At 47.5% G+C, this 23,734-nt stretch overlaps 1 protein-coding gene and 1 pseudogene across 1 annotated transcript; one reads left to right on the forward strand and one right to left on the reverse strand.

The window, feature by feature from the left end:
• Positions 1-1,106: 1,106 nt before the first annotated feature.
• On the forward strand, positions 1,107-1,869 carry LOC112447399 (heat shock protein HSP 90-alpha A2-like; annotated as a pseudogene).
• Positions 1,870-2,277: 408 nt separating this feature from the next.
• LMAN2 (lectin, mannose binding 2) lies at positions 2,278-22,905 on the reverse strand. The gene is made up of 8 exons (NM_001101309.1): positions 22,695-22,905; positions 22,408-22,526; positions 7,984-8,101; positions 7,275-7,354; positions 6,970-7,131; positions 6,767-6,881; positions 4,139-4,258; positions 2,278-2,963 (listed from the first exon to the last, which is right to left on the reverse strand). Exons 1-8 carry the CDS (start codon positions 22,897-22,899, stop codon positions 2,803-2,805), a joined length of 1,080 nt encoding a protein of 359 aa, NP_001094779.1. The 5' UTR covers positions 22,900-22,905; the 3' UTR covers positions 2,278-2,802.
• Positions 22,906-23,734: the final 829 nt, after the last annotated feature.

The raw sequence follows: 23,734 nt of genomic DNA on the forward strand, positions 1-23,734 counted from the left end.
CCACAACTACTTACCTGTGCTCTAGTGCCCAGGAGCTGCAACTGCTGAAGCCCGCGTTCCACAAGAGCAGCCACCTCAACGAGAATCCTGAGCACTGCATCGAGAGAGCAGCCCCACTCTCTGTAACTCGAGAAAAGCCTGCAGCATTGAAGACCCAGCACCACCAAAAACTAAATACATAAAATTATTAAAATAAATAAATATATATATATATTTAAAAAACAAAGCCAAAAAAGCCTGCCCTTGCCGAGGCCCCACCTTCTTATACCAGAGCTGGAGAAGAAGGCAGGCTCACTTTCCTTGTCTTGGTGACTTTAACATACAGTCAAGGGTGAGAATTATAGAGTAGCAGATGCCAACTTGTCTACGTCAGGAATTCAGGGAACACAGAGTACGGTGAGTGGGCTGCAGATGACATGGCTGCTGCGGTCATGGAGGGGGGTCCAGGCTCCAGGCCTCGGCTGTGCATGTCAGTGTGGACATGGAGCTCCTCTCCAAGAGGGAAATGCTCAATGAGGCGGAGCCTCAACGAGCTCTCCCTACAGATCTCCTGCATCCACAAGGGCATGGAGTGAAGTGAGTTAACCCCTGTCAACCGCTTAGAACCAAATCCTTGGGCACAAAGTGCGCATTCCACGTTAGCTACTTTTCGAGTAAAGAAACCATTTTGAGGTAAGTGCTTAATAAAACATTTCAATAAGGAACAGCATATTTACTCTTATGGCTTCATGAACAAGCTCCCAAACCCATATGATGGAACCACAGCTCAGACCTCTCGAAGTCAAGTGTGTGAACAATCTCTCGACACCTAAGCCATACACACAGGAAACATGGAGAGGGACAGGAGATGGTTAAGAGTAGACCAACTAAGAGCTCTGGGAGTGAGCCTGAAAGACTGAGAAAATAAGTTCTCACTCTTCACCTCATCTACTTTTACATTACCTATTCTACAATGAAAGTCTGATAACGTCAATTACAAAAAGCCTGCCCACAACTGGAAGCGAGCGTTTGCGCTTGCTTTAAGATGGAGGTTCTATTGTTTCTGTGTCCTGGTGCTGCATTGATGCTAAAAAAAAAAACAAAACCCGTGTGGTTCTTTAGCCAAGATGTTTGAGGAAACCCAGACCCCAGACCAACTGACAGAGGAGGAGGTTGAGATGTCTGCCTTTCAGGAAGCAATTACCCAGTTGATGTTACTGAGCAGCAATAACTACCACTCAAACAGTCATCTCTGAGGGAGCTTTGTTCTAAATCATCAGATGCTCTGGACAAAATTATGATATGAAAGATTGACAGACACCAGTAAACTAAAATGTGGGAAAGAGCTGCACATTAACCTCATTCCAGACGAGTAAAATCGAACCCTCAGGGCGGTGGACACCAAAATAGGGATGACCAAGGATGTGCTGATCGATAACCCTGGTGCTATTGCAAGTCTGGGACCAAGGCACTCATGGAGGCTTTGCAGGCTGCTACAGAGCTCTCTGTGACAGAACAGTTTGGTGCTGGGTTTTATTCTACCTCTTTGGCTACTGAAAGTGTTATCACCACTAGAGCCTTCTGTAGGAGGATCGTCCAGTTAGGACCATTAGAGGCAAACCTATGGGCCGAAGAACAAAGGCTATTCTGTGTCTGAAAGACCTAACCAAGTTCTTGGAGGAAAGAAGAATAAAGGAGATTGTGAAGAAACACTCTCAATTTATCGGATGTCCCATGACTCTCTCTGTGGAGAAGGAACATGATAAGAAGTCAGTGGTGGCTGAAATGTTTATCTGGGAGTGGGAAGGTGCTGGGCTGGATGGGGGCCCGTCCCATGGCGGGCGGAGGTCAGGGGAGACTGAATGCAGCAGCCAGCTGCACTGGGAGTGAGCCGCAGAGGCTGCCACACGTGGCACTTACTGTGAGCTTTCCTCACGTCCTGAACCACCTTTGACCAGCCATGACACCAACGGGAACACCACCGCTGACCCACAATCCCTTGGGTGGGAACCACACCCTCCGTGTGGGAACCACATCCTCCCCTCAGTGGGTCCTTTCACAGAGGCCCCGGGTGCGTGGAGACAGTGCAGGCCTCACCCCACGTTGCCAGTGGTTGTGTGCTACCAGGCAAGTTTTACTTGACCTCTAAGAACTGTGATTCCCCAACTAGGAAATGGAGACCCCAGCACCTGCCTCCTGGGGCCGTGCCACGCCTGAGGGGACGAGGCTCGAAGCTGGAAAGCACCTGGAAGTCAGTCAAAGAAGAGAAAAGCAGACCTCTTAGGGCAGCCACACAAATGAGGTTGGTTATTTCACTTTATTTAGCAAACCATCATACTCTGGGCCCCACCAAACTGCTCCTCCAGCCTCACCCGAGGGTCGGCCTTGGGAAGAAGCTCGGAGCGTGAACAGGAAGACCCAGGCTCCCCAGTTGGCCTCCTCTTCTGCCACACACACCACACAGCACAGAACAAGATCACTGCTTGTGTCCTCAGGCGCCCACCCCAGTGTGGCCTGGGGGGCCTCCAGTGTTCACAGCCACCTGCCAGGCTCTCAGCCCAGCACCAGGCACAGACCCCCTGCTCCTGAGAGGCCGGCACAGGGCCAGGGCCTCTGCCCCCGGCTGTGGGCATGGAAAACTCTTATTCCCCAGCCCTGCAGCCTTACTCCGCATTGGGCAAGAAGCAAAATATATGAAAATACTTTAATTATTTCTTTGAAACGGTTAAGAAATAAGGTCATCTTATTTTCCTTTTACAATCCTAGTAAAAAAAAAAGTTCACATTAGCGCCAGGACCCTTCCCCAAGCCACGGGCTGGCTGCTCAGTAGAAACGCTTGTTCCGTTCCTGCCGCTTCTGAAACACCACAGCCCCCACCACGGCGCACACGATGATGCCCAGGAGCGCGCACAGCAGCAGCAGAAACACCCGCCACCCCGTCAGGGGTCCGCTGCGAAAGTTCCCCGTTGGATCGTCCACATTGTCTAAAGGAGGAGAGAGGGGTAAATGAGAGGCCGAACGGGCTCCCAGGAGACAGCATGATAAGGCCCCCATCCCACCCTCGAGGCAGCAGCTGTGGCCTGCTCGCAAGGCTCCAGCACGGGGCAGGGGCATGCACAGAGCGACAATCTCACTGGGAACAAGGCTCCCCGGGATTCAGGCTGAGGTGCCTTCTGCTGCAAGAAGCTGGTGAACTGCACGCCTGGGATCTCCCTGACAGCCCGAGTCTGCCTAGGTGGGCCCAGGACCTGTTTTCCCAAGACCACCCCCAGCCCGGTGCAGTGGTCTGAGGTCCCCAGCTGAAGAAACATGGCCCTGGCCACAGTCTGCCCTCCCTCACACGTGGATGCATTCCATGCCTCCTGGGGGGGCTCCCAGGGCCCTGACCCCCAACCTCCGTCCTTTCGCTTTGACCTTCTAGCCCAGTGGGCCCACTTGTCTGACCGGGAATTAACCCCTGCCAGGCCAGCCACATGGGCTGCTGGGTGGGCTGGAGCAGATGTGTCCAAAAGCCTTGGCAGCAGGAAGCCTTCAACGAAAGGCCGCAGATCAGTGGTCTATGGCAGGGTTTGTTTGGCCCCCAAAACATTTAAAAGCAACTTGAATCTTTAAAAAGTGAAATGTCACATAAAATGTTGGGTTCCAGTGGTACTCTATCTCCCGCTGGGCCCACACGCACGACTTTGGGGCTCCTGAAGTACAGTTCGCAACACACACACACACAGGGGCCTCACTCCCCATCCATCCTGAAAACCCTCTCTCTGTGAGGATGGAGTAGTGGCTGACTACTACCCTGCAAAGGGCTCAGACTTGGAGGTCTGCCAAAACTCAAGTTTGCATCCCGCCTTTTTACCTCTTTTTAGCTGAGGAAGCCTAAGGATCAGCTCCCCCAGCAGTTGTAAGGATCTACTGCAGGCTGTTCACTGAGGCCACGCACTGAGGTACCAGCACGCCTGCACCAGCAAACAGCCCCTCTGGCTTCACCAGCCGTGATCCCAGCACTGAGTGCAGGACGATGCAGAGGCCAGGGGCTCACACACCTGTTCATGAGCACTAGCTGCTGATTCAAGGGCTGAGCTGGTCCAGGGAACGGCAGATGGACCCCAAGCAGCTGCCTAAGCCAGCCCAGGCCCCACCGGGAGGGGCTGTTCATGCATACCTTTGGGCGACTTGAGGAAGTTGACGCTGGGCTCGATCTTGGTCCAGTCGATGCTCTCCTCGTCCGGTGTGTGCTCCACCATCAGTTGGAACAGCTTCATGGAGATGATGTCATGATTGTCTGCAGGACAAGAGTTAGCTTCTAAGGGGCATGGAACTGCTTTGGCACACGAGCTCAACCCTCTCCCACCCCACACCACACAGAGTGGCCAGGTCCCCTGGGGAGAACCTAGCAGCCTCTAGCAAGCAGTATTCAGGGGCTGGAATACTCCAGAACTCAGCAATAAGAAACCTGGGAGGAAGCAGAGCAGAGAGGAAAAAGCACAGGTTTTACAATCAACATCGCTGGTTCTAATCCTGGCTCTGCTACCCTCTTTGAGGCTCAGTCTCATTTGCAAATGGGGGTGGTAATCTCCATCTTGCGGTTACTGAGGCATGTAAATGAGAAAGTACAGACAGGGCCAAAGGTACACTGCCTGGAGGTAGCATGTCCTTGAAAACCGAACCGGATAAAGACCCACACACTGCTGCATGGCTGGTTGAGAAGCCTGACCCTCCCGGGGGCGGGCAGCCACCAGACGCTCAGCTGTGACAGTCATCGATTGTACCTGGGGAGACTTGAGGAGGGCCGGGGTCCACTAAGTATGGGCAGGAGAGAACCCCTGCCTGACGCTGACAGTAACTGACAACCCCATTTGGAGATGGAGAGGTTGAGGCTCAGAAATGAGACGAGGGTCCCAGTCAGCCTGCCACCAGCTCTCAGCTCAGCTAACTGACTGGAACCTGAAAGTGTAAAGAGCAAGGACCCTGCGGCCAGGCCAGGCAGAGGCCAGCGCACTGGACAGCTGGTATGAGTGGCCCTGGAAGCCCAGGGCCAAGCAGGGGCCCTGGAGTCAGAGAGCAGGGCCCATCTGAGCTCTGTCACTTCCTGGGTGCCTGAACTTGACATCCACCTCCCTTCAACTCCCAAATGCCCAATGGTCTCAGCTGTACAAAAGGGGAAAGAGACAGCTACCTAACTAAGAACACAGTCACGAGACACCTGCGGGAGGCGGGCATGCACACCCCTCTGCCTAAGGGTCACACTACCGCAGGCATGGCCCCTCCATCGCCCTTCCCAGGGCCTCTTCAAACAGACTTAGAGAATACCCTGTCACAGACATAGCTCTGCTTCCAGAGCCTTCTCATGATGCCTGCTGAAACAGTCAGATGGAATTCCAGGTGACCCAGGGCAGGGTTGTACTGGGACCACAAATGAAACAAGACAGGCTGTGAGCTGGTAATTATTGAAGCTGGTTAACAGCAGTAAGGGGCTTATCACACCATCTTCCCTCTTGTGGGTACACAATTGGAATTTCCATATTAGAAACCTTTAAACAATAGACACTCCGAGAACCAAATGGACCCAGATGCTTCCATGGTGACGAGGACGCTCCTGGACAGTGGCTGGCTCACAGGCCCTGGAAACATCTATCCTGACAACAAACAAGCCTCTGTCTGGTCTTCTGGACATTGCTTCTCAGCTCTGGTCAACAAGAGCTGGCCCTGAGAAGGGACTAAGGGCCAGCGCCAAGGGCCACCAACAAGTGCCACCCAGGCCTGGTGGTCCCAAGAGGCCTGCACGGGCAGGTAGCACCCCAAAGATTCCAGCACTCACCATGGGCCAAACAAGACAGAGCCCTGACTCCATGCAGCTCACAATTCAGTGAGGGAGACACGACAATGAAATAAATGACACAGTGGATACCAGGATGGTTAAATGCTATAAAGAAAAATAAAGCTAGAAAAGGCGACAGGAAGTGTGCAGGGGACTGGGGTGTGTGTGTGTGTGTGTGTGTGTGTGTGTGTGTGAGACTTTAAATGAGGGAATCAAGGATGGCCTCACTAGGGAAGAAATATCTGAGCAAGACCTGGAGAGACACAGGCACAAAGGCCCGAGGCAGGAGGGCAGGGGTGGATGTGAAGAGTAGCTAGGGGCAGTGTCACCAGAGAGCAGAGAGGATGCGGCAGAGGGAATGTGGCGGCAGGCAACAGGGAGGACAGCAGCCTCAGCCCTGAGTGAGGCGAAGGAGTAGCTCGGCTGTGGTGCTGGGAGGAGGGCACCCTCGGGAGGCTCCTGCAATTGTCCAAGCAAGAGAGGACGGTGGCCCAGACCTGCCTGCAGTAAAGGAAGAAGAGTGGTCTGCTGCAGGGTGAAAAGAAGACACAGCCAGCAGGACATGCCAACAAATGGGAGGCGGCATGTGAGAGAAAAAGCAGAGGCCGGAAGAACACCAAGGCATTCTGACCCAAGTAACCACTAGAGCAGAGGCTCGTTTGCCTCTGGCTGTGGGTGTGTGAAGGCTGAGAGGCCTGCTGGGCACGTTGCTGGTGACTCAGGTCTGGCGAGGGAAACGTGGGGGTCCACTGCTGGGTTCACCAGATTCAAACCCCCCCAGCTCACAGATGACAGAGAGGGAAGATAGCTGAAGGACCGCGCACACACGTGGGAAGAGCGGGAAGAAATCCAGGCACGGGTGGAACCAAATGGAGGCAAGTCGAGGAGGAAAGGGATCTGCCGTGTCCCAAGCTCCTGACGGCAGGGAAGGCCAGACTGAGACTGGATGCCTTGCACTGCCCGCACACTCACCGGACAGGTCGCCGGTACCGGCAGAGGCTCCAAAATAGTAGCCGGTGGGTAGGCGCACTCCCGTGATGTCAATGCAGTTCTTCCACTCATTCTTGTCCTCCAGGTCAGTCATCACCTGTGGCCAGCCGGCAGGTCAAGGGTGGCCCAGGGCTGGCCTGCCCGCCTTCCCAAGCCCTGCAGAGCTGCCCCTCCTGCCTGCTCACCGTCAGGCGACCCCGGGAGTAGCGCACTGCCAGGAAGGTGTCGTGATCGCGGTTGCGGAAGTCAGCCGTGCAGCCCGCCAGCTCAGTCCAGCGGCCGTCCTTGCTGTGGTCGTAGGACAGGGAGCCATTGTTCACCATCACGGAGATGTACGGGAACACGCGCTGAGATAAGACACCGGTCACTCCGAGGGCAGACCAGCCAGTGGAAGGCCACGGGGCACCCACCACCCTGACCCCTGAAGGCTGCTCTCACGCAGGGCCCAGGGAGAAGTCCTGTCCTGCTCTGCAGGAGAGCAAGGGCCTACCTCTGTGGTCTCATCGTTGGGGTATGTGTCCAGAAAGATGGCTAAGCCATGGAAGTTGTCTTTGCTTCCAAACACAGGCCCTAGAATTAGAAGGAGATGCTCCTATGACGGGAGAAATTGGGAATTGCCCAAGGGGTACCTGAAAGACAGAGTAATGCCAGCATGGATGGGGTCAAAAGATGTTAGCGCACAGTCATGCTCCCAGGAGAAAGAAGGGATCTCTAAGTGGGGTGGGGGGTGTTGGAAGGGTAGTCTCAGGCATGTGGCAGAGAGGACTCAAGTTTGAAGCCTGAACTGTGAAAGAACAGCACCTGTCCATGTGCTCTGAGGTGTCGGGGGCAAGGGGATACCTAATCTGTAAAAACCAGATGGTCATGCAGTAAGGACTACCCCTGAACCCAGGGGTCACGAACTTTCTGTCCAAGGCCAGAGAGCAAAGATTTGAGGCTTTGTGGGCCACAGATGGTCTCTGTCACAGTCTCCCTTGTTTTTTCCTTCTTAAGAGGATAGGACGGTAAAACCCACTTAGCCGGTGAAGACCAGGCCACACTGGGCAGAGTTGACCACAGGGTCTCTTCTACAGGGACGCTCCCTCCAGCCACTCCCCAGGCCCCATGTTTCCTCAAAGAGGAGCAGCAGTGCCCTAACAGGGAGTGCAGAGTGAAGGATTCCTGGCCACAGCAGCCCACCTGTGCCAGCACCACCCTACCTGGCACCAGGCGGTCCCGGGTGTACCACAAGGCAATGCCATCTCCATGGAGATTTTTCTTTCCTGCGCCATGAACTTTGAAGTGAACGTGCATCTCCCAGTCTTTGAGGAAGCAAGGCTAGAGGGAGAGCAGAGAGGGCTGTCAGAGCTCCCCAGGCTTGCCTACTTAATGGAAGTGACCTAGAGTGAGTCGGGACACTCAGAACAAGGCTAAGCAGCAGGGCCCCAGTAGGGAGGGAGCAGGAGGCCACAGACTGTCCCAAGGCTGCTGAGGTCCAGACTCCACCCGCCCTGGCCCCAGTCTTCTCCTGTGCTGATTCTCACACCTTGACTTACTTTCCTTGATACCAGCCAAACCTGTTAGCCCTGTTTCTTCTCCATCCCCACTGTTCCTGTCCCCTGGGATCTTGTGGAAGGATTACTATCCCTATTTGAGTCATGTATTTTATAAAAAGAAAACACATTCAGAGATGAAATAACTTGTCCACAGTAGGTAAGTGGATGTCCTGACACACGCCCAGGACTGTCTGACTCGGAAAGTTCTGCTATTGCCTACAGCTGCCATGGCCTTCAGGCCTGTAACACAAGCTGCACCAACTCCTTTCTGGCTTTCCATCCCCACTGTGTTCCCTTCAAACCAACCCTCAAACTGACCCACACCCAGGTCTGGCAGACTTGAAGCCCTAGACTCTCAGCCAGCACACCACCTGCCTCTTGCAGTCTCAGCCCAGCCTGAGGGTGGTGATGGTGATATCAGGCCTGGGGGCTGGAAGGGCAGCTCTGGGGCCTCTGGGCTACTGTGATGTGAGGGAAGGAAGGCACAAGGCTGGGCCCACAGCAAGGACACCAGCCTGGCCTTGCCTACCAGGAAGCTGCTCATGAAAACTATGGTATTGACACTCTAACAAGAATCTGCTCAGGGAAAGTCTGCAGATGGGTGTGTGAGCAAGTAATTAAACAAAGGCCTAGCTGAAAGGCAAACTAAAACAAGATATTGCTGACTTATCAGATTGGCAAGGCTTAAAGAGATCATGAGCAGCAATGCAGACAAGAATGAAGAGAAACATGGCCTAAATCCAGAGAACAGTGGATGCTCCCATCTTCTTGGGGGCAATTTGGCTGTTGCAGCTTTTTAACAAAATGAGGGAGATCCATAAGCTCTCACAAGTCAAGATCAAGATGTCAAAGATACTAAGAGGAAAGATAAGCTGAAAACAGTATCAGCGCTATGTGCTCATTTAAAAAAAAATATATTAGTCTATGTGCAGAGAAAGAAGGAAATGAAGGAAATATGAGCAACATTAATGAAAGCTAACTCTGGGAGGGGAATGTTTACTTTCTACATTTTCAATCTTCTATACTGAACATATTACTTCTGTAATCATAAAAAAGTCAGGTAAAGAATAAAAAATAAAAACCCTATGTCCCATCGTGGCTTGTGCATCACTGATTCACCAGGCAGTGTTCTGGGCCTGGGCTCCAGAGGCTCAGGTGAGAAGACGCGGCCCTTGAGAACACAGGGTTAGCAGGCACCTGCTCGGCAGTCTGACACAGTGTGAAGTCAGCCCTCCCAGTTTCTGACAGTTCACTGGCTCTGGGAGACCTTGCAGGTTCTGGAGGGGGGCAACGGTGAGGTGATAAAAAGCAGGTCTCCATGACAGATGTGCAAGGAATCTGAGTCCAAGACCTGCTGAGGGGGTGGAAGGACTGGTGAATCAGTCTTGCTTTGCGTTGAGGTGACAAAACTCACAACTGAAAAGAACGAATGAGAAAGGGCTCTCAGGGACTGCAGCTCAGCTGTGAGTTCTCACAATCCCTGAAATTAGACTAAACAGACTCACTCAGGCCTCATACTTTTAACAAAATATTGTACAAACACAATATCTGGGACACAACCAAAAATACCAGGCACATGAACAGACAAGACAGGAATAAAACACAGAGAAAGGCAAGGAGGGAGAGAGAACCACCACCGCCATCACCATCCCAGGGACCCTTAAAAGTAACCAGAAGGAAAAAAAAGATTAACTTCAAAGGAGCTATAATTTGCCTGATACTAGAATTTTCAACAGAAACACTAGGAGTAAGAAGACAATAGACTGATATATTTGGAGTTGAAGGAAAATAACAATCAACATAGGAGTCTATACTCAGCACGTGTATCCTTCAAGAATGAAGGTGCTCTTTGGCCTCGGACCTAATTTTCGGCAACAGAGCTAAACACACTAAGAAGAGCCAGTAAATATGGGATCTGCTATTTCCTTCAGGAAAATGGTGAAGAGAATGGAAATCAGCCAGCACAACAAGCACACTTGCTCCTGTGACAAAACCAAGATGAAGAGGCAAGCTGCGGGGATCTGCTGCTGTGGTTCTTTCGAGAGAACAGTAGCTGGTGGTGCCTGAACCAACGCCACCACTTCTGCCATCACAGGAAGTCAGGCCTCTGAAGACTGAAGGGCCGGCAGAAGCACCACCACTGCCAGCCTACAATAAACAGTTTAATCTATGTAATCCCCTTTAAAAAAAAAAGAAGGCGAAATTAAGACATTTTCAGACAAAAACACTAAGACTGTCTTTCATTCTTCAGGGAGAAATGTGATCCAGATCCGGACATGAAGTCAGAGATTCAAGAAGGAATGAAGACCAATGACTAAACTAAGTATGAGACTAAAAATACAAACGAACACTTGGCTGTATAAAACAATACTGTTTTGTGTGATTTAAAACAGAAAGATTAATAACAGCAAGGTGAAAGAAGTTAAATCGTCCTAAAAGCCTATCATCGTCCTGGAAGGAGTTAAAAGTACATCTTATCAGTACTCTTTGGTAAAACATGATCTGTGTTTTAAACTCCAGAGTAATCACCAAAATCTTGGCAAATAAGCACAGAACTTTCAAGCTAACAGTAGAATAAAAGTGGAATAAAAATTAACCAACTCAAAAGAAGCCAAGACCAGAGAGAAAAGTGAACAGAGGATAGCCAGGACAAACAGAACGTCAATAGTAAGATGGTAGATTAAATCCAAATGCATCAGTGACTTCACAAAATGTAGACAGACTAAATGCTGGCAGGGTACCCAGGATCTCCCTGTATTCTTTTCTTTCTTTTTTTCTAAATGAAATATAGTTGACATACAACATCAGTTTTAGGTGTACCACATAGGGATTTGACAGTTACATACATTACAAATTGATCACCACAAGTCTGGTAATATCCGTCACCACAGAAAGTTATGGTAATACTATTATTATCGCAATATTATTGACCACATTCCCTATGCTACACATTACATCCCCATGACTTATTTAATTTTACAACTGGAACTCTGTACTTCTTAATCTCTTTATTTTTTCTTACGACTACATGTGAATCTACAATTATCTCAAAAAAATAGTTTAATTTTAAAAATAACAGATCAAAGACTTAAACTAAAGAGCTAAAAGTATAAACTCTTAGAAGAAAACAGGGGAAACACTAGATTTAGCAATAATTTCCTGGATATGCCACCATAGCACAGACAACAAAACAATTAGATAAACTGGGCTTCAATGAAATTAAAATCTTTTACATGTCAAAGAACATCAAGAGAATGAAAAGACAATCCACAGAATGAGAGAAAATATTTCCAAATCATATACTGATAATGTCCAGAATACATAAAGAACTCCTAAAACTCAACAACAAAAAACAACCCAAAACTGGACAAAGGATTTAGATAGACATGTTTTTCATAGAAGATAATAATTTGTATATAAAAAGCATATGAAAAGATGCTCAACATCATTAATCATTAGAGAAATGTAAATCAAAACCACATACCACTTCACACCCGTTTGGATGACTATTATAAAAAAATGGAAAATACAGTATTACAAAAATGTGGAGAAACTGGAACCCTGGTGCATTGCTGGTGGGACTGTAAAACGGTGTGGTTGCTGTGGAAAACAGTTTGGTGGTCCTCAAAAAGTTTAACAAAGAGTTACCATATAACCTAGCAATTCCACTTCCTAGGTATTTACCAAAACAAGTGAAGGCAGGCACTTCAGTAGCCACCTACATCCACCCATGTACACAGCAGCACAACAGCCAAAAGGTGGAAACTACCAGTGTCCACCAACAGATGAATGGATAAACAAAATGTGGTGAACACACACAGGAATATTATTTAGCCATAAAAGAATGAAATACTAATACATGCTACAGCATGGACGAACTTTGCCTATGTTATGCTAAGTGAAATAAGTCAGATACAGACAAATATTCTATGATTCCATTTATGTGAGGTACCTAGTAGAGTCAAATTCAAAAACAGAAAGTAGAATAGTGGCTACCAGGGGCTGTAGAGAGGCAGAAAACAGGGAGTTAGTGTTTAAGGAGTAGTTTCAGCTTCCGATGATCTGGAGATGGATGGTGGTGATGGCTGCACAACAAAATGAAAGTACTTAATGCCACTAAACTGTACACTTAAAAATGGTTAAAACAGTCAATTTCGTCATGTATATTTTACCACAATAAGAACATTTGAGAAATTAAAAAAAATTTTTTTTCATACAGATACATATTTACAGTAATTCAAACTAATTTTTTGTTGGTAGACGTTACACTTTTAAAAATTTTACTGCAGACTGATTCACAATATTGTGTTAATTTCTGCTACACAGAAATTGTAGAAATTGAGGAAAGTGACTCAGTTATACATAGTCTTATGCATATTTTCGTATTTTCCATTCCAGATTACCACAGGATACTGAATACAGCTCCCTGTGCTATACAGTAGGATTTTGTTTATTCATCCTATATTAATAGTTTGTGTCCACTAATCCCAAACTTCCAATCCTTCCCTCCCCAACCCCCTGACAGCTCGGCAACCACAAGTCTGTTCTCCACGTCTGTGAGTCTGTTTTGTATATATGTTCATTTGTGTCTTATTTTAGATTCCACATAAGTGATATCATAAGATACTTGTCTTTCTCTAACTTCACTTAGCATGGTAATCTCTAGGTCCATCCGTGCAGGCATGCTAAGTCACTCAGTCGTGTCTGACTCTGTGCAACCCTATGGCGTCTCCGTCCATGGAATTCTGTAGACAAGAGTACTGGAGTAGGTTGCCATGCCGTCCTCCAGGGGAATCTTCCTGACCCAGGGATCAAACTGGCATCTCTTGTTTACTGCAACAGCAGGTAGGTTCTTTACCACTAGCGCCCCCTAGGTCCATCCATGTTGCTGCAAGTGGCATTATTCTTTTTCGTGGTTGAGTACTATTCCGTTTGTGTGCATATGTGTTTACACACACACATCTTGATCCATTCATCTGTTGACAGACATTTAGGTTGTTTCCATGTCTTGGCTATTGTAAATAGAGCTTTAACGAACATAGGGATGCATGTATCTTTTCAAATTAAGAGTTCTAAATATATGTCCAAGAATGGGATTGCTGGATCATATGACAACTCTATTTTTAGTTTTCTGAGGGCTCTCCATGCTGGCTGTACCAATTAACACTCCCATAAACAGTGTAAGAGGGCTCCTTTTTTCCACACCCTTTCCAGACCTTATAGTTGGTAGATTTTTTAATGATGGCCATCAGATATGCAGATGACACCACCCTTATGGCAGAAAGTGAAGAGGAACTCAAAAGCCTCTTGATGAAAGTGAAAGTGGAGAGTGAAAAAGTTGGCTTAAAGCTCAACATTCAGAAAACAAGGATCATGGAATCCGGTCCCACCACTTCATGGGAAATAGTTGGGGAAACAGTGGAAACAGTGTCAGACTTTATTTTTCTGGCCTCCAAAATCACTGCAGATGGTGACTGCAGCCATGAAATTAAAAGACGCTTACTCCTTGGAAGGAAAGTTATGACCAACCTAGATAGCATATTCAAAAGCAGAGACATTACTTTGCCAACAAAGGTTCGTCTAGTCAAGGCTATGGTTTTTCCTGTGGTCATGTATGGATGTGAGAGTTGGACTGTGAAGAAAGCTGAGCGCCAAGGAATTGATGCTTTTGAACTGTGGTGTTGGAGAAGACTCTTGAGAGTCCCTTGGACTGCAAGGATATCCAACCAGTCCATTCTGAAGGAGATCAGCCCTGGGATTTCTTTGGAAGGAATGATGCTAAAGCTGAAACTCCAGTACTCTGGCCACCTCATGCGAACAGCTGACTCATTGGAAAACACTCTGATGCTAGGAGGGATTGGGGGCAGGAGGAGAAGGGGATGACAGAGGATGAGATGGCTGGATGGCATCACTGAGTCGATGGACGTGAGTCTGAGTGAACTCCAGGAGTTGGTGATGGACAGGGTGGCCTGGCGTGCTGCGATTCATGGGGTCGCAAAGAGTTGGACACGACTGAGCAACTGAACTGAATAACTAGCTTCCCAAGTGGCTCAGTGGTAAAGAATTCACCTGCCAACGCAAGAGATGTGGATCTGCACTGGGAAGATCCCCTGGAGAAAGAAATGGCAACCCACTCCAGTATTTTTGCCTGGAAAATCCCATAGACAGAGGAGCCTGGGGGCTACAGTTCATGGGATCACAAAGAATCTGACTTAGCAACTGAGTATACACGCCGGCATTGGCCATCTGTATATCTTCTTTGGAGAAATGTCTATTTAGGTCTTCTGCCCATTTTTAAATTTTTTTAAAATTATTATTGAATTGTATGAGCTATTTGTATATTTTGGAAATTAAACCCTTGTTGGTCTCATCATTTGCAAATATTTTCTCTCAATCCGGGCTTCCCTGGTAGCTCACTCGGTAAAGAATCCGCCTGCAATGCAGGAGACTCCAGTTCAATTCCTGGGTCAGGAAGATCTGCTGGAGAAGGAACAGGCTACCCATTTCAGTATTCCTGGGCTTCCCTGGTGGCTCAGATGGTAAAGAATCCTCCTGCAATGCAGGAGACCTGGGTTCAATCCCTGGGTTGGGAAGATCCCCTAGAGAAGGGAAAGGCTACCCACTCCAGTATTCTGGCCTGCAGAATTCCATGGATCACAGTCCAAGGGGTTGCAAAGAGTTGGACATGACTGAGCGACTTTCACTTTCTCCCAATCCATAGGTGTCTTTTCATTTTGTTTATGGCTTCCTTTGCAAAAGTTTCTAAGTTGGACTAGGACCCATTTGTTTATTTTTGCTTTTTACTTCTATTGCCTTGGGAGACTGACCTAAGAAAACACTGGTACGATTTATGTTAGAGAATGTTTTATCGATGTTCTCTTCTAGGAGTTTTACGGTGTCATGTCTTATATTTAAGTCTTTAAACCATCTTGAGTTTATTTTTGTGTGTGGTGTGAGCATGTGTTCTAACTTCACTGATTTACATGAGGCTGTCCAACTTTTCCAACACCACTTGCTAAAGAGATTGTCTTTTTCCCATTGTATACTCTTACCTCCTGTGTGGTGACCATTTACACTTTTAAAAACTGTCTCAATGCCATTAAGTACCGTGCAGAAGAGAATGGTTTGAAAAATTAAACTGTTTAAAAATAAAAGACAATAAAAGGTTAAATAGGGGACTCCCCTGGTAGTCCAGTGGCTAAGGCTCCAGGCTCCCAATGCAAGGGCTTGGGTTCAATCCCTGGTCAGGCAACTAGACAGCATCTGCCTCAACTAAGATTCACATGCCACAATTAAAGATCCACATGCTGCAACTAAAGACCGAAGATCCCGCATGTTGCAGCTAAGTCTAGGCAAAGACCAATAAATAAACTTCTTTTTAAGAAAGGTTAAATGGCAAATTGTTATGTTACTGTATTTTATCACCATAAAAATAAAAGGATAACCACCCAAAAGCCTGGTTATATGCTGTTTACAAGAGACAACTCCAGAAGAGGTAGGGGAAAGCAAAGGACCAAAAAAGACAGTACATGCAAATGCTAAGCAAAAGCAAGCTTGTGCAGCTGTGCCAATGACAAAGTTTAGAAGAGGACTCTTCTCCGTGACAAAGGACTCCATTTACCAGGAAAATGTTGGTCTCAAAATATATGAAGTAGAAACTGACAGACTATAAAGATGAAGGCAAATACACACAGACATTTTAATACACCTCTTCCAATAACTGATAAAAACAAGCAAAACGTCAGAAAGATAGAGAAATTTGAGCCCAATCAGCAAACAGACCTAAAGATCTAAATGGCACACTTCACTCAACCAGCAGAGAATCCACATCTTTCGCAAGCACACATGAATGTGTCCCCCAGATCCTGATCACTTGAAGGACCACCTGCAAGTCTCAACAGATGTCCAAGGACTGAAATCACAGAATCCGTTTCTTGACCATGAAGAGATTAAACTAGATATCGATAACAACAACTTAAAAAATAAAGATAACTAGAAAAGGACTTATATATTTGAAAAAAAAATTAAAAACGTAACTTACATACACAAAAGTCAGCCCAGAAGCCAATATTTCAAATGGTCTCTTTGGTGCCCAGGTGTTTCCTGTCCCTGGGAACAAAGCACCCCAAGCTAGTAGGAGGTGTGCCTCAGAGAAGGGCAACTGTGCCCCGGAGGATGGGAGAGGAAAACCTCCCCGCCTGTCCCCAGCATGCCTGCAGGAAGGTCAGTTTTAGGAAAGAGTACACACACACAGAATTTGAAGACCTAGAAACTGATACCATCAAGACTATCCAAGCCTTGGAAAGTCTCCCCATACTACACGTAAAACTGCAGATCATCAGAGAGAATACTATGATAAAGACAGTACAAAGGAGGATTTTAAGCAGATGAGGTATGGGCTGGAACTAGTGTAAAGCTGCTTTTGGGAACAGAACATGACATGGTCATGGCCCTCCATCCCAGCTGAGCCATGTAGGGAGCTGAGAAATCTTAATGCCCTGGCCCTCCCCCAGGCCAACTAAATCAAAATCAATCACTTGGCAGTCATGAACCATTTTACAGCTAGGTGGTTTCTATGTCTTGGCGTGCAACAAAGTGAAAGGCAGAGCTAATCTAACAGTCAGTTGATACCTCATTAACATTTTTTTCCATTAAAATTTCTGATGAAAGATCACTACATTTGGGGTTTATAAATCAAAGGAGTTCAAAATATTGAATGACCCCTGCTATAACAAAACTCCTTGCATCTCCATCTACTACTTCAGTTCAGTTCAGTTCCTCAGTCGTGTCCGACTCTTTGCGACCCCATGAATTGCAGCATGCCAGGCCTCCCTGTCCATCACCAACTCCCGGAGTTCACTCAAACTCACATCCATCGAGTCGGTGATGCCTAAGCGAACACAAATTTTCAGCATTCATGTGAACAAAAAGCAGAAGTCATGCTTAAGCTTCTCATTCTGACAATGACATTCATTCAAATGGGGATGGGGAGATGACAGCTCATTTTGAAATGCTCAAGTAAGCATTTCAAAAAATGTTTACTTGGTGTAATAATTACTCAAAAATTGTGCAATGTGTAAGGCATTTCTTTTGATCAATTGTGTACCAGTAGTAACTATAATAATCCCGAAGAAAATATTAAAACTTAATTTCAAGGTCCCAACAAAGTTAAAAAGCTTAAATTATTACACTTAGTCACAGAAGAACATGACAGGCTAATCAATAAGATTTTCAAGCATTACATACACTGCATTAGGATAAAATTCTGTGTGGGATAGGAAATGAAAATATAAGTTCAATTTTAAAACATGACATACAATTTGGGTTTATTAATAGTGTTTAAAGGGCCTCCCCAGTGGCTCAGGCTCCTGCCTGCAATCCAGGAGCCATGGGTTGGATCAGGAAGATCCCCTGGAGGAGGGCGTGGCAACCCACTCCAGTATTCTTGCCTGGAGAATCCCATGGATAGAGGAGCCTGGCGGGCTACAGACCATAGAGTTGCAAAGAGATGGGACACAACTGAAGTGACTTAGCACATGCACACAGCATTTAAAAGAGTGGACCTCAAATTGCAATATTTAGATTCCACTAAACAGGAAGATAAGAGAATTATATTCCAGATTGAAAATCTGATGATGGCAAGTGCAGAATTCTCTCAGCCCTGCGATATTACCAACCACCAGTGACTTCCAATCATAATTAAGTTACTTGTAACTGAACCAATTTCTAGCAGTTTCAGCACAATTTGTATCTCACTTAAAAAAAAAAATATATACTCTATGCTGAACTCACTTCCTTGAAAAATTTCATTCTTAGAAGTTATTCAAGGAGAGAGTAGCGTGGAAGCATATACACTAACATATATAAGTAGACAGCCAATGGGAATTTGCTGTATGACTCAGAGAACTCAAACTGGGGCTCTGTAATTACCTGGGTTCAAACCTGGGTTGGGAAGATTCCCCTGGAGGAGGACACAGCAACCCACTCTAGTATTCATGCCTGGAGAATCCCCATGGACAGAGGAGCCTGGGGGGGCTACAGTCCATGGGGTTCGCAAAGAGCTGAACACAACTGAGCAACTAAGCCCTGCACAATAATCTAGAGGGGTGGGAATGGCTGGAGGAAGGAGGGAGATTCAAGAGGGAGGAGACATAAGTACACCTACGGTTAATTCATGCTGATGTATGACAGAAATCAAAGCAATATTGTAAACCAATCAGCAATCAATTAAAATAAACAAACTTTTTTTAAAAAAAATCAAAGTTATCCGCAAGCATGGGAGCCCCCAGCGGTCCAGCCATTGGGATGCCATGCTTCCACCACAGGGGGCCCAGGTTGGGCAACTAAGATTCCACATGCCTCACAGTGCAGCCGAAGAAAAGAAAAGTTATCCAAAAACAAATGAGACCTAATGAAACTTAAATGCTTTTGCACAGCAAAGGAAACCATGAACAAAAAGACAATCCACAGAATGGGAGAAAACATTTGCAAATGAAGCAACCCACAAAGGATTAATCTCCAAAATATACAAACAGCTCATTCAGCTCAGTATCAAAAAAACCACCCAATCAAAAAAAAAAGGGCAGAAGATCTAAATAGACATTTCTCCAAAGAAGACAGACAGATGGCCAAAAAGCACATGAAAAGATGCTCAGCATCGCTCATTATCAGAGACATACAAATCAGAACTACAATGAGGGCCCGGTGGGCAGCATAGCCTCTGAGCAGTAGAGGGGGCTTGGGGCTGAGTCCTCGCTAATGCCAGTGTGGAGATGGCACCATGGGCAAGGGGCAGAGGGGCAAGTTGGCCACCACCACTGCTATCACCACCAAGGGTAGTGAAAGAGCCACTTCGGGGGAGGGAGGGGAAGGTATCATTTTTCTAGCTTTTCTGGGTGCAGTGGCGGTGATGTTCCAGGTCCCCAGAGTGATGCTGGCTGCTGCCTACCTGGGGAGAGGAACGCCAGCTCCTGAGCAGGCCCCGCTGGGAGAGGAGGGACGACCACTGACCTGCCAGAAAACTGCCTCCACTGGCCCAGGTGTGGAACCTGAGAGCACAGCCACCACTAGTCTAGCTTCCGGGAAGGAGCAGATAACTCTGCATGCTGAAGAAAACTGGAAACCCATCATGATTTTTGCCCTGTAATTCCTTGATGGCTTCAGATGACTTCAAACTTTTATCTTTTAGCAAAGAATAGTACTCTTAATGGATGTATGTATGGGAGAAAGCAAAAGGGGTTCTGGTTTCTCAGGAAAGAAGGAACCTCCTTCTGTTTAACCGCTACCTCTTTAGTGAAGCCACATCCACCCCAGTCTGAAGACAATAAGTCAACTCTCTCCTGATCTTCTTCAGCACTTTATACCACTGCTCTGACTCTTATCATATGCTCTTTTGGAGGATATAATAAAAAGCTACCTAAGGATTAAAAAAAAACTACAATGAGGTATCATCACCTCACACCAGTTAGAATGGACATCACCAAAAAATCTAAAAATAATAAATGCTGCAGAGGGTGAGGAGAAAGGGGAACCCTTCTATGCTGCTGGTGGGAATGTAAATTGGTATAGCCACTATGGAGAACAGCATGGAGGTTTCTTAAAAAACTAAAAATAGAACTACAATATGATTCAGTAATCCCACTCCTGGAAATATTTGGAGAAAATCATAGTTCAAAAAGACACATGCACCCCAGTGTTCATCACAGCGGTATTTACAATAGCCAAGACATGGAAGCATCCTAAATGCCCATCAACAGAGAAACGGATAAAGAAAATGTTGTACATATATACAGTGGAAAATTACTCAACCATAAAAAGAATGAAATAATGCCATTTGCAGCAATATAAATGAACCTAGAGATCATACTAAGTGAAGTAAGCCAGACATCAAAAGTCAAATATCATATGATACCACTTCTATGTGAAATCTAAGAGAAAAAAAGATACAAATGAACTTATTTACAAAACAAACAGACTCTCAGACTTGGAAAACAAACTTTTGGTTCCCAAAGGGGAAACGTAGTAGGGGGAGGGATAAGTTGGGAGTTTGGGCTTAATAAATACACACTGCTGCTAAGTCGCTTCAGTCATGTCTGACTCTGTGCGAGCCCACAGACGGCAGCCCACCAGGCCCCCCCATCCCTGGGTTTCTCCAGGCAAGAACACTGGAGTGGGTTGCCATTTCCTTCTCCAACGCATGAAAGTGAAAAGTGAAAGTGAAGTCGCTCAGTCATGTCCGACTCTTAGCGACCCCATGGACTACAGCCCACCAGGCCCTCTGTCCATGGGATTTTCCAGGCAAGAGTGCTGGAGTGGGGTGCCATTGCCTTCTCCGTAAATACACACTACTATATATAAAATAGACAATCAACAAGGACCTACAATACAGCACAGGGAACTTTACTCAATATTCTGTAATAACCTATATGGGAGAAATAATCTGAAAACAAAATGGATATATGTATAAACGAATCTCTTTGCTGTATACTTGAAACTAACAGAATATTGTAAATCAATCATAATATAAAATGAAATTAGGGGCTTCCCTGGGGGTCCAGTGGCTAAGACCATACTCCCAATGCAGAGGCTCAGGATCGATTGATCCCTAGTCCGGGAAGAAGATCTTGCATTCCGCAACTAAAAAAGATCCTCAACGTCACAAGATCAAAGACCTCTGTATTGAAACGAAGACCTGGCACAGCCAAATAAACATAAAATGAAATTTTTTAAAGTTACATGGCCAGAATAAAGTGAGAGAATGTGACTCCAGGGGAAACAAGGTAGTTATTGAAGTACTCCCTGAGTGGGTGGCACTTGAACTAAAACTTAACAAATGAGGAGAAACCAAGCAAGCACAAAGAGCCAGGAGACGGTGTCCCAGACAAAAGCTACAAGTGCAAAGGTCCTGAGGCAAAATGGCAGCCAGAGAAGCCGGAAGAATATTAACAGAGCGGACGACTGGAGATGCGAGGCACTAGGGGCCAGACCGTGCAGACATAGTGCATGTTTATCCCTTCACAGGAGACCCCAGGCTCTGAGGACCAGAGTGAAAGCTAAGCAAAGTATCTCCAGATCCCCCAAGCAGCAGAGAGAGGAGGAGGAGAAGTAACACGCAGACGAGGCAACACAAGGGCAGTGTGGGCTCTCAGAACTACATGGGGAAGTCATTCAGAGAGACCAAAGAGCGGGGGATGGAGAAACCTAGATCACTGGCCAACTGCTTAGGCCATGGAAAGGGCTGGGATCAGGCAGGTTGAGGGGAGGAGTAGGTTCTGCCCCCAGTTATTCCCCTTTCACCCCTTCCTGACCTTCCTTGGTGTGGCGTCTGTGCAGCAGCAGATCGCGGCCACTGCTTATGTATGACACGCCTGAGACACCTGAAGGTCCGTAACCTCTGCAGCAAAGGTCGCAGAAACTAAAACTGCCCATGAGTCCACTGATGACCAGACCAATCCAGCACTGAGGAAGGGGACTGACGTCTGCAAGGATTTTTAAGCGGTTCCTCCCCCATCCAGGCTGGGGTCAAGTGCAGCAAGTGAACTGCTGGACTTGGAGATGAGACAGAATTTAAATGCTGTTTATAGCCATTCACTCTCTGTGTTTGCTCTGCTTACGCAGAGTCACGAAAGCCATCTATATCAGTCTGAGAACTAAGTGCAATAAGGCACGTTAAAGTCAGTGCCTAACACACATAAAACACCCAATAAAGACCCCACTCCTTCCATTTATCCCACTATTGAGAGGGTTCAGCTGAAGCAGACAACAGCTCCACTACTTGCTGGCTATGTGACTTTGAGGAAGGCACTTTCAACTCTGAGTCTTAGCTTCTTCAGCCAGTGAAACGGAGATAACATTGGTTACTTCACATGGCTTTTGAAGGAATGAAGAGACAGGTGAACAAAGTTTCGAGAACAGCTCCTGACATACGGTAACTTCAACAGCCGTCACCTGTTACTACTGGCAAGTAGTAAGGCAAGTGACCAAGGGGGCGGGGGAGCAGGGGAGGCCTTCAAATCAAGTTCAGGCCTGCTGAAGACCAACTGTAGTGGCTTACTTCATGGTCTGCCTCCCCTCTTAGGAACCACTCACCAGGTGGTTCCAGATAGAGCCCTCTTTGCTGCGCTCGTCAGGGGTCAGACGCACATACTGGCTCGTGAGCATTGTGCTTCCTTGGAAGTCCCAGAGGAGCGTGGAGCTGGAACCGATCCCTGAGGACAGAGACAAGGACAGACAAGTGCGTAAGAGGCCGGGCCAGGACTAGCTTTGCCGGAGGCAGGGAACCCACAGGGCAGCCCTGATCAGAAGAAAGAGCATCCCTTCCCCAACTCCGTCCAGCCTCGACCTTACCCTAAACTCATTCCCGCCACAGGCCTCACCGTGGTAGGGCTTGATAAGCGAATGCTCCCGCTTGAGATGTTCACTGTTGCCGTCAGTTATATCCGCAGCCACCGGCCCCAGCAACAAGAGGAAAAGCTTAAGTATTGTGGGGCCTGGGCCGGGGCCGCGAAGCCCAGACCTCCCTGGGCACCGCCGGCCCCAGCCCCAGCGCCAAATCCAGCCTGCTGCCGCCGCCGCCGCCATTCTCTGTCCCTCTCGGCCACTTCCGTCCTAGGACTTCCGCCTTCCGGGTGTTCCATCTAATAGCCTCCGGCCCGAAACCCGCCAACCCTAGTGTCACCTGGGAACTCCCGGCAAAAGCAAAGCCTCGCTGCCGAGTGGACGACGGCTTGATTTGCTAAGCAGCCCCCTGTCCTGGTCGAGTGCCTTGGCGCCTGCGAGACACCTGTCAACCAGCCTCAGCAATGGGTTCTTAGGAGCGACCAGAGCAGCAACCAATCATGGAACAGCACGTTCGGCTTGCGGGCCAACGGGGAACAGAAGGATGATTTGTGTCGGCCGGCTGCGAGGGGATCGTCTGTGTCGCGGGGCATGCTGGAACTTGTAGTTTTTATGAGCCCCTAGAACACTTGGCCTCTGGCCACTGGGGTAGTCTTTCCCAGTCAGAGGAGAAAGGAGTTCTAAATTGAAGGTGGAGGCCTGAATTCCAACTTCTGCGCTTTCTAGACCTCAGGCGGGGCTTTTCGTCTGTGGCTCCAAGCCTTTGGAGACTTAGAATTCTGTTATTTGGTGGCGTCCACTATTCCCAGCTCCTCAGGGCCAGTTGGATTTCAGCAGAAGGAGGCGTCCCGAATCCCCGTCCCTGTGATGGCTAGGGCCCATTAATATCCAAATGATTGTAGTGGGTCCCCTCCGTGAAACGTCCAGGGAAGCCGACTGGATCAAATATGGGAAACAAGTGGCCCACAGCTAAACAGAGCTCTTACTGATGCTATTTCAATAAATGGCTTAACTATAGCTCAGTCGGTAAAGAATCTGCTTGCAGTGCAGGAGACCTGCGTTCAATCCCTGGGTTGGT

This window comes from Bos taurus, chromosome 7 (genome assembly GCF_002263795.3).
Source record: "Bos taurus isolate L1 Dominette 01449 registration number 42190680 breed Hereford chromosome 7, ARS-UCD2.0, whole genome shotgun sequence".
NCBI classification, from domain to species: domain Eukaryota; kingdom Metazoa; phylum Chordata; class Mammalia; order Artiodactyla; family Bovidae; genus Bos; species Bos taurus.

Bases quoted from the DNA above. Each gene is read 5' to 3' on its own strand.
- LMAN2 (NM_001101309.1), bottom strand. From the start codon at position 22,899: ATGGCGGCGGCGGCGGCAGCAGGCTGGATTTGGCGCTGGGGCTGGGGC. The intron at 7,132-7,274 runs GTAGGCCCTTGC...GTCTTATCTCAG, and splicing joins CCAACGATGAGACCACAGAG to CGCGTGTTCCCGTACATCTC. The intron at 2,964-4,138 runs GTATGCATGAAC...CTCCTCCTTTAG, and splicing joins CTTCCTCAAGTCGCCCAAAG to ACAATGTGGACGATCCAACG.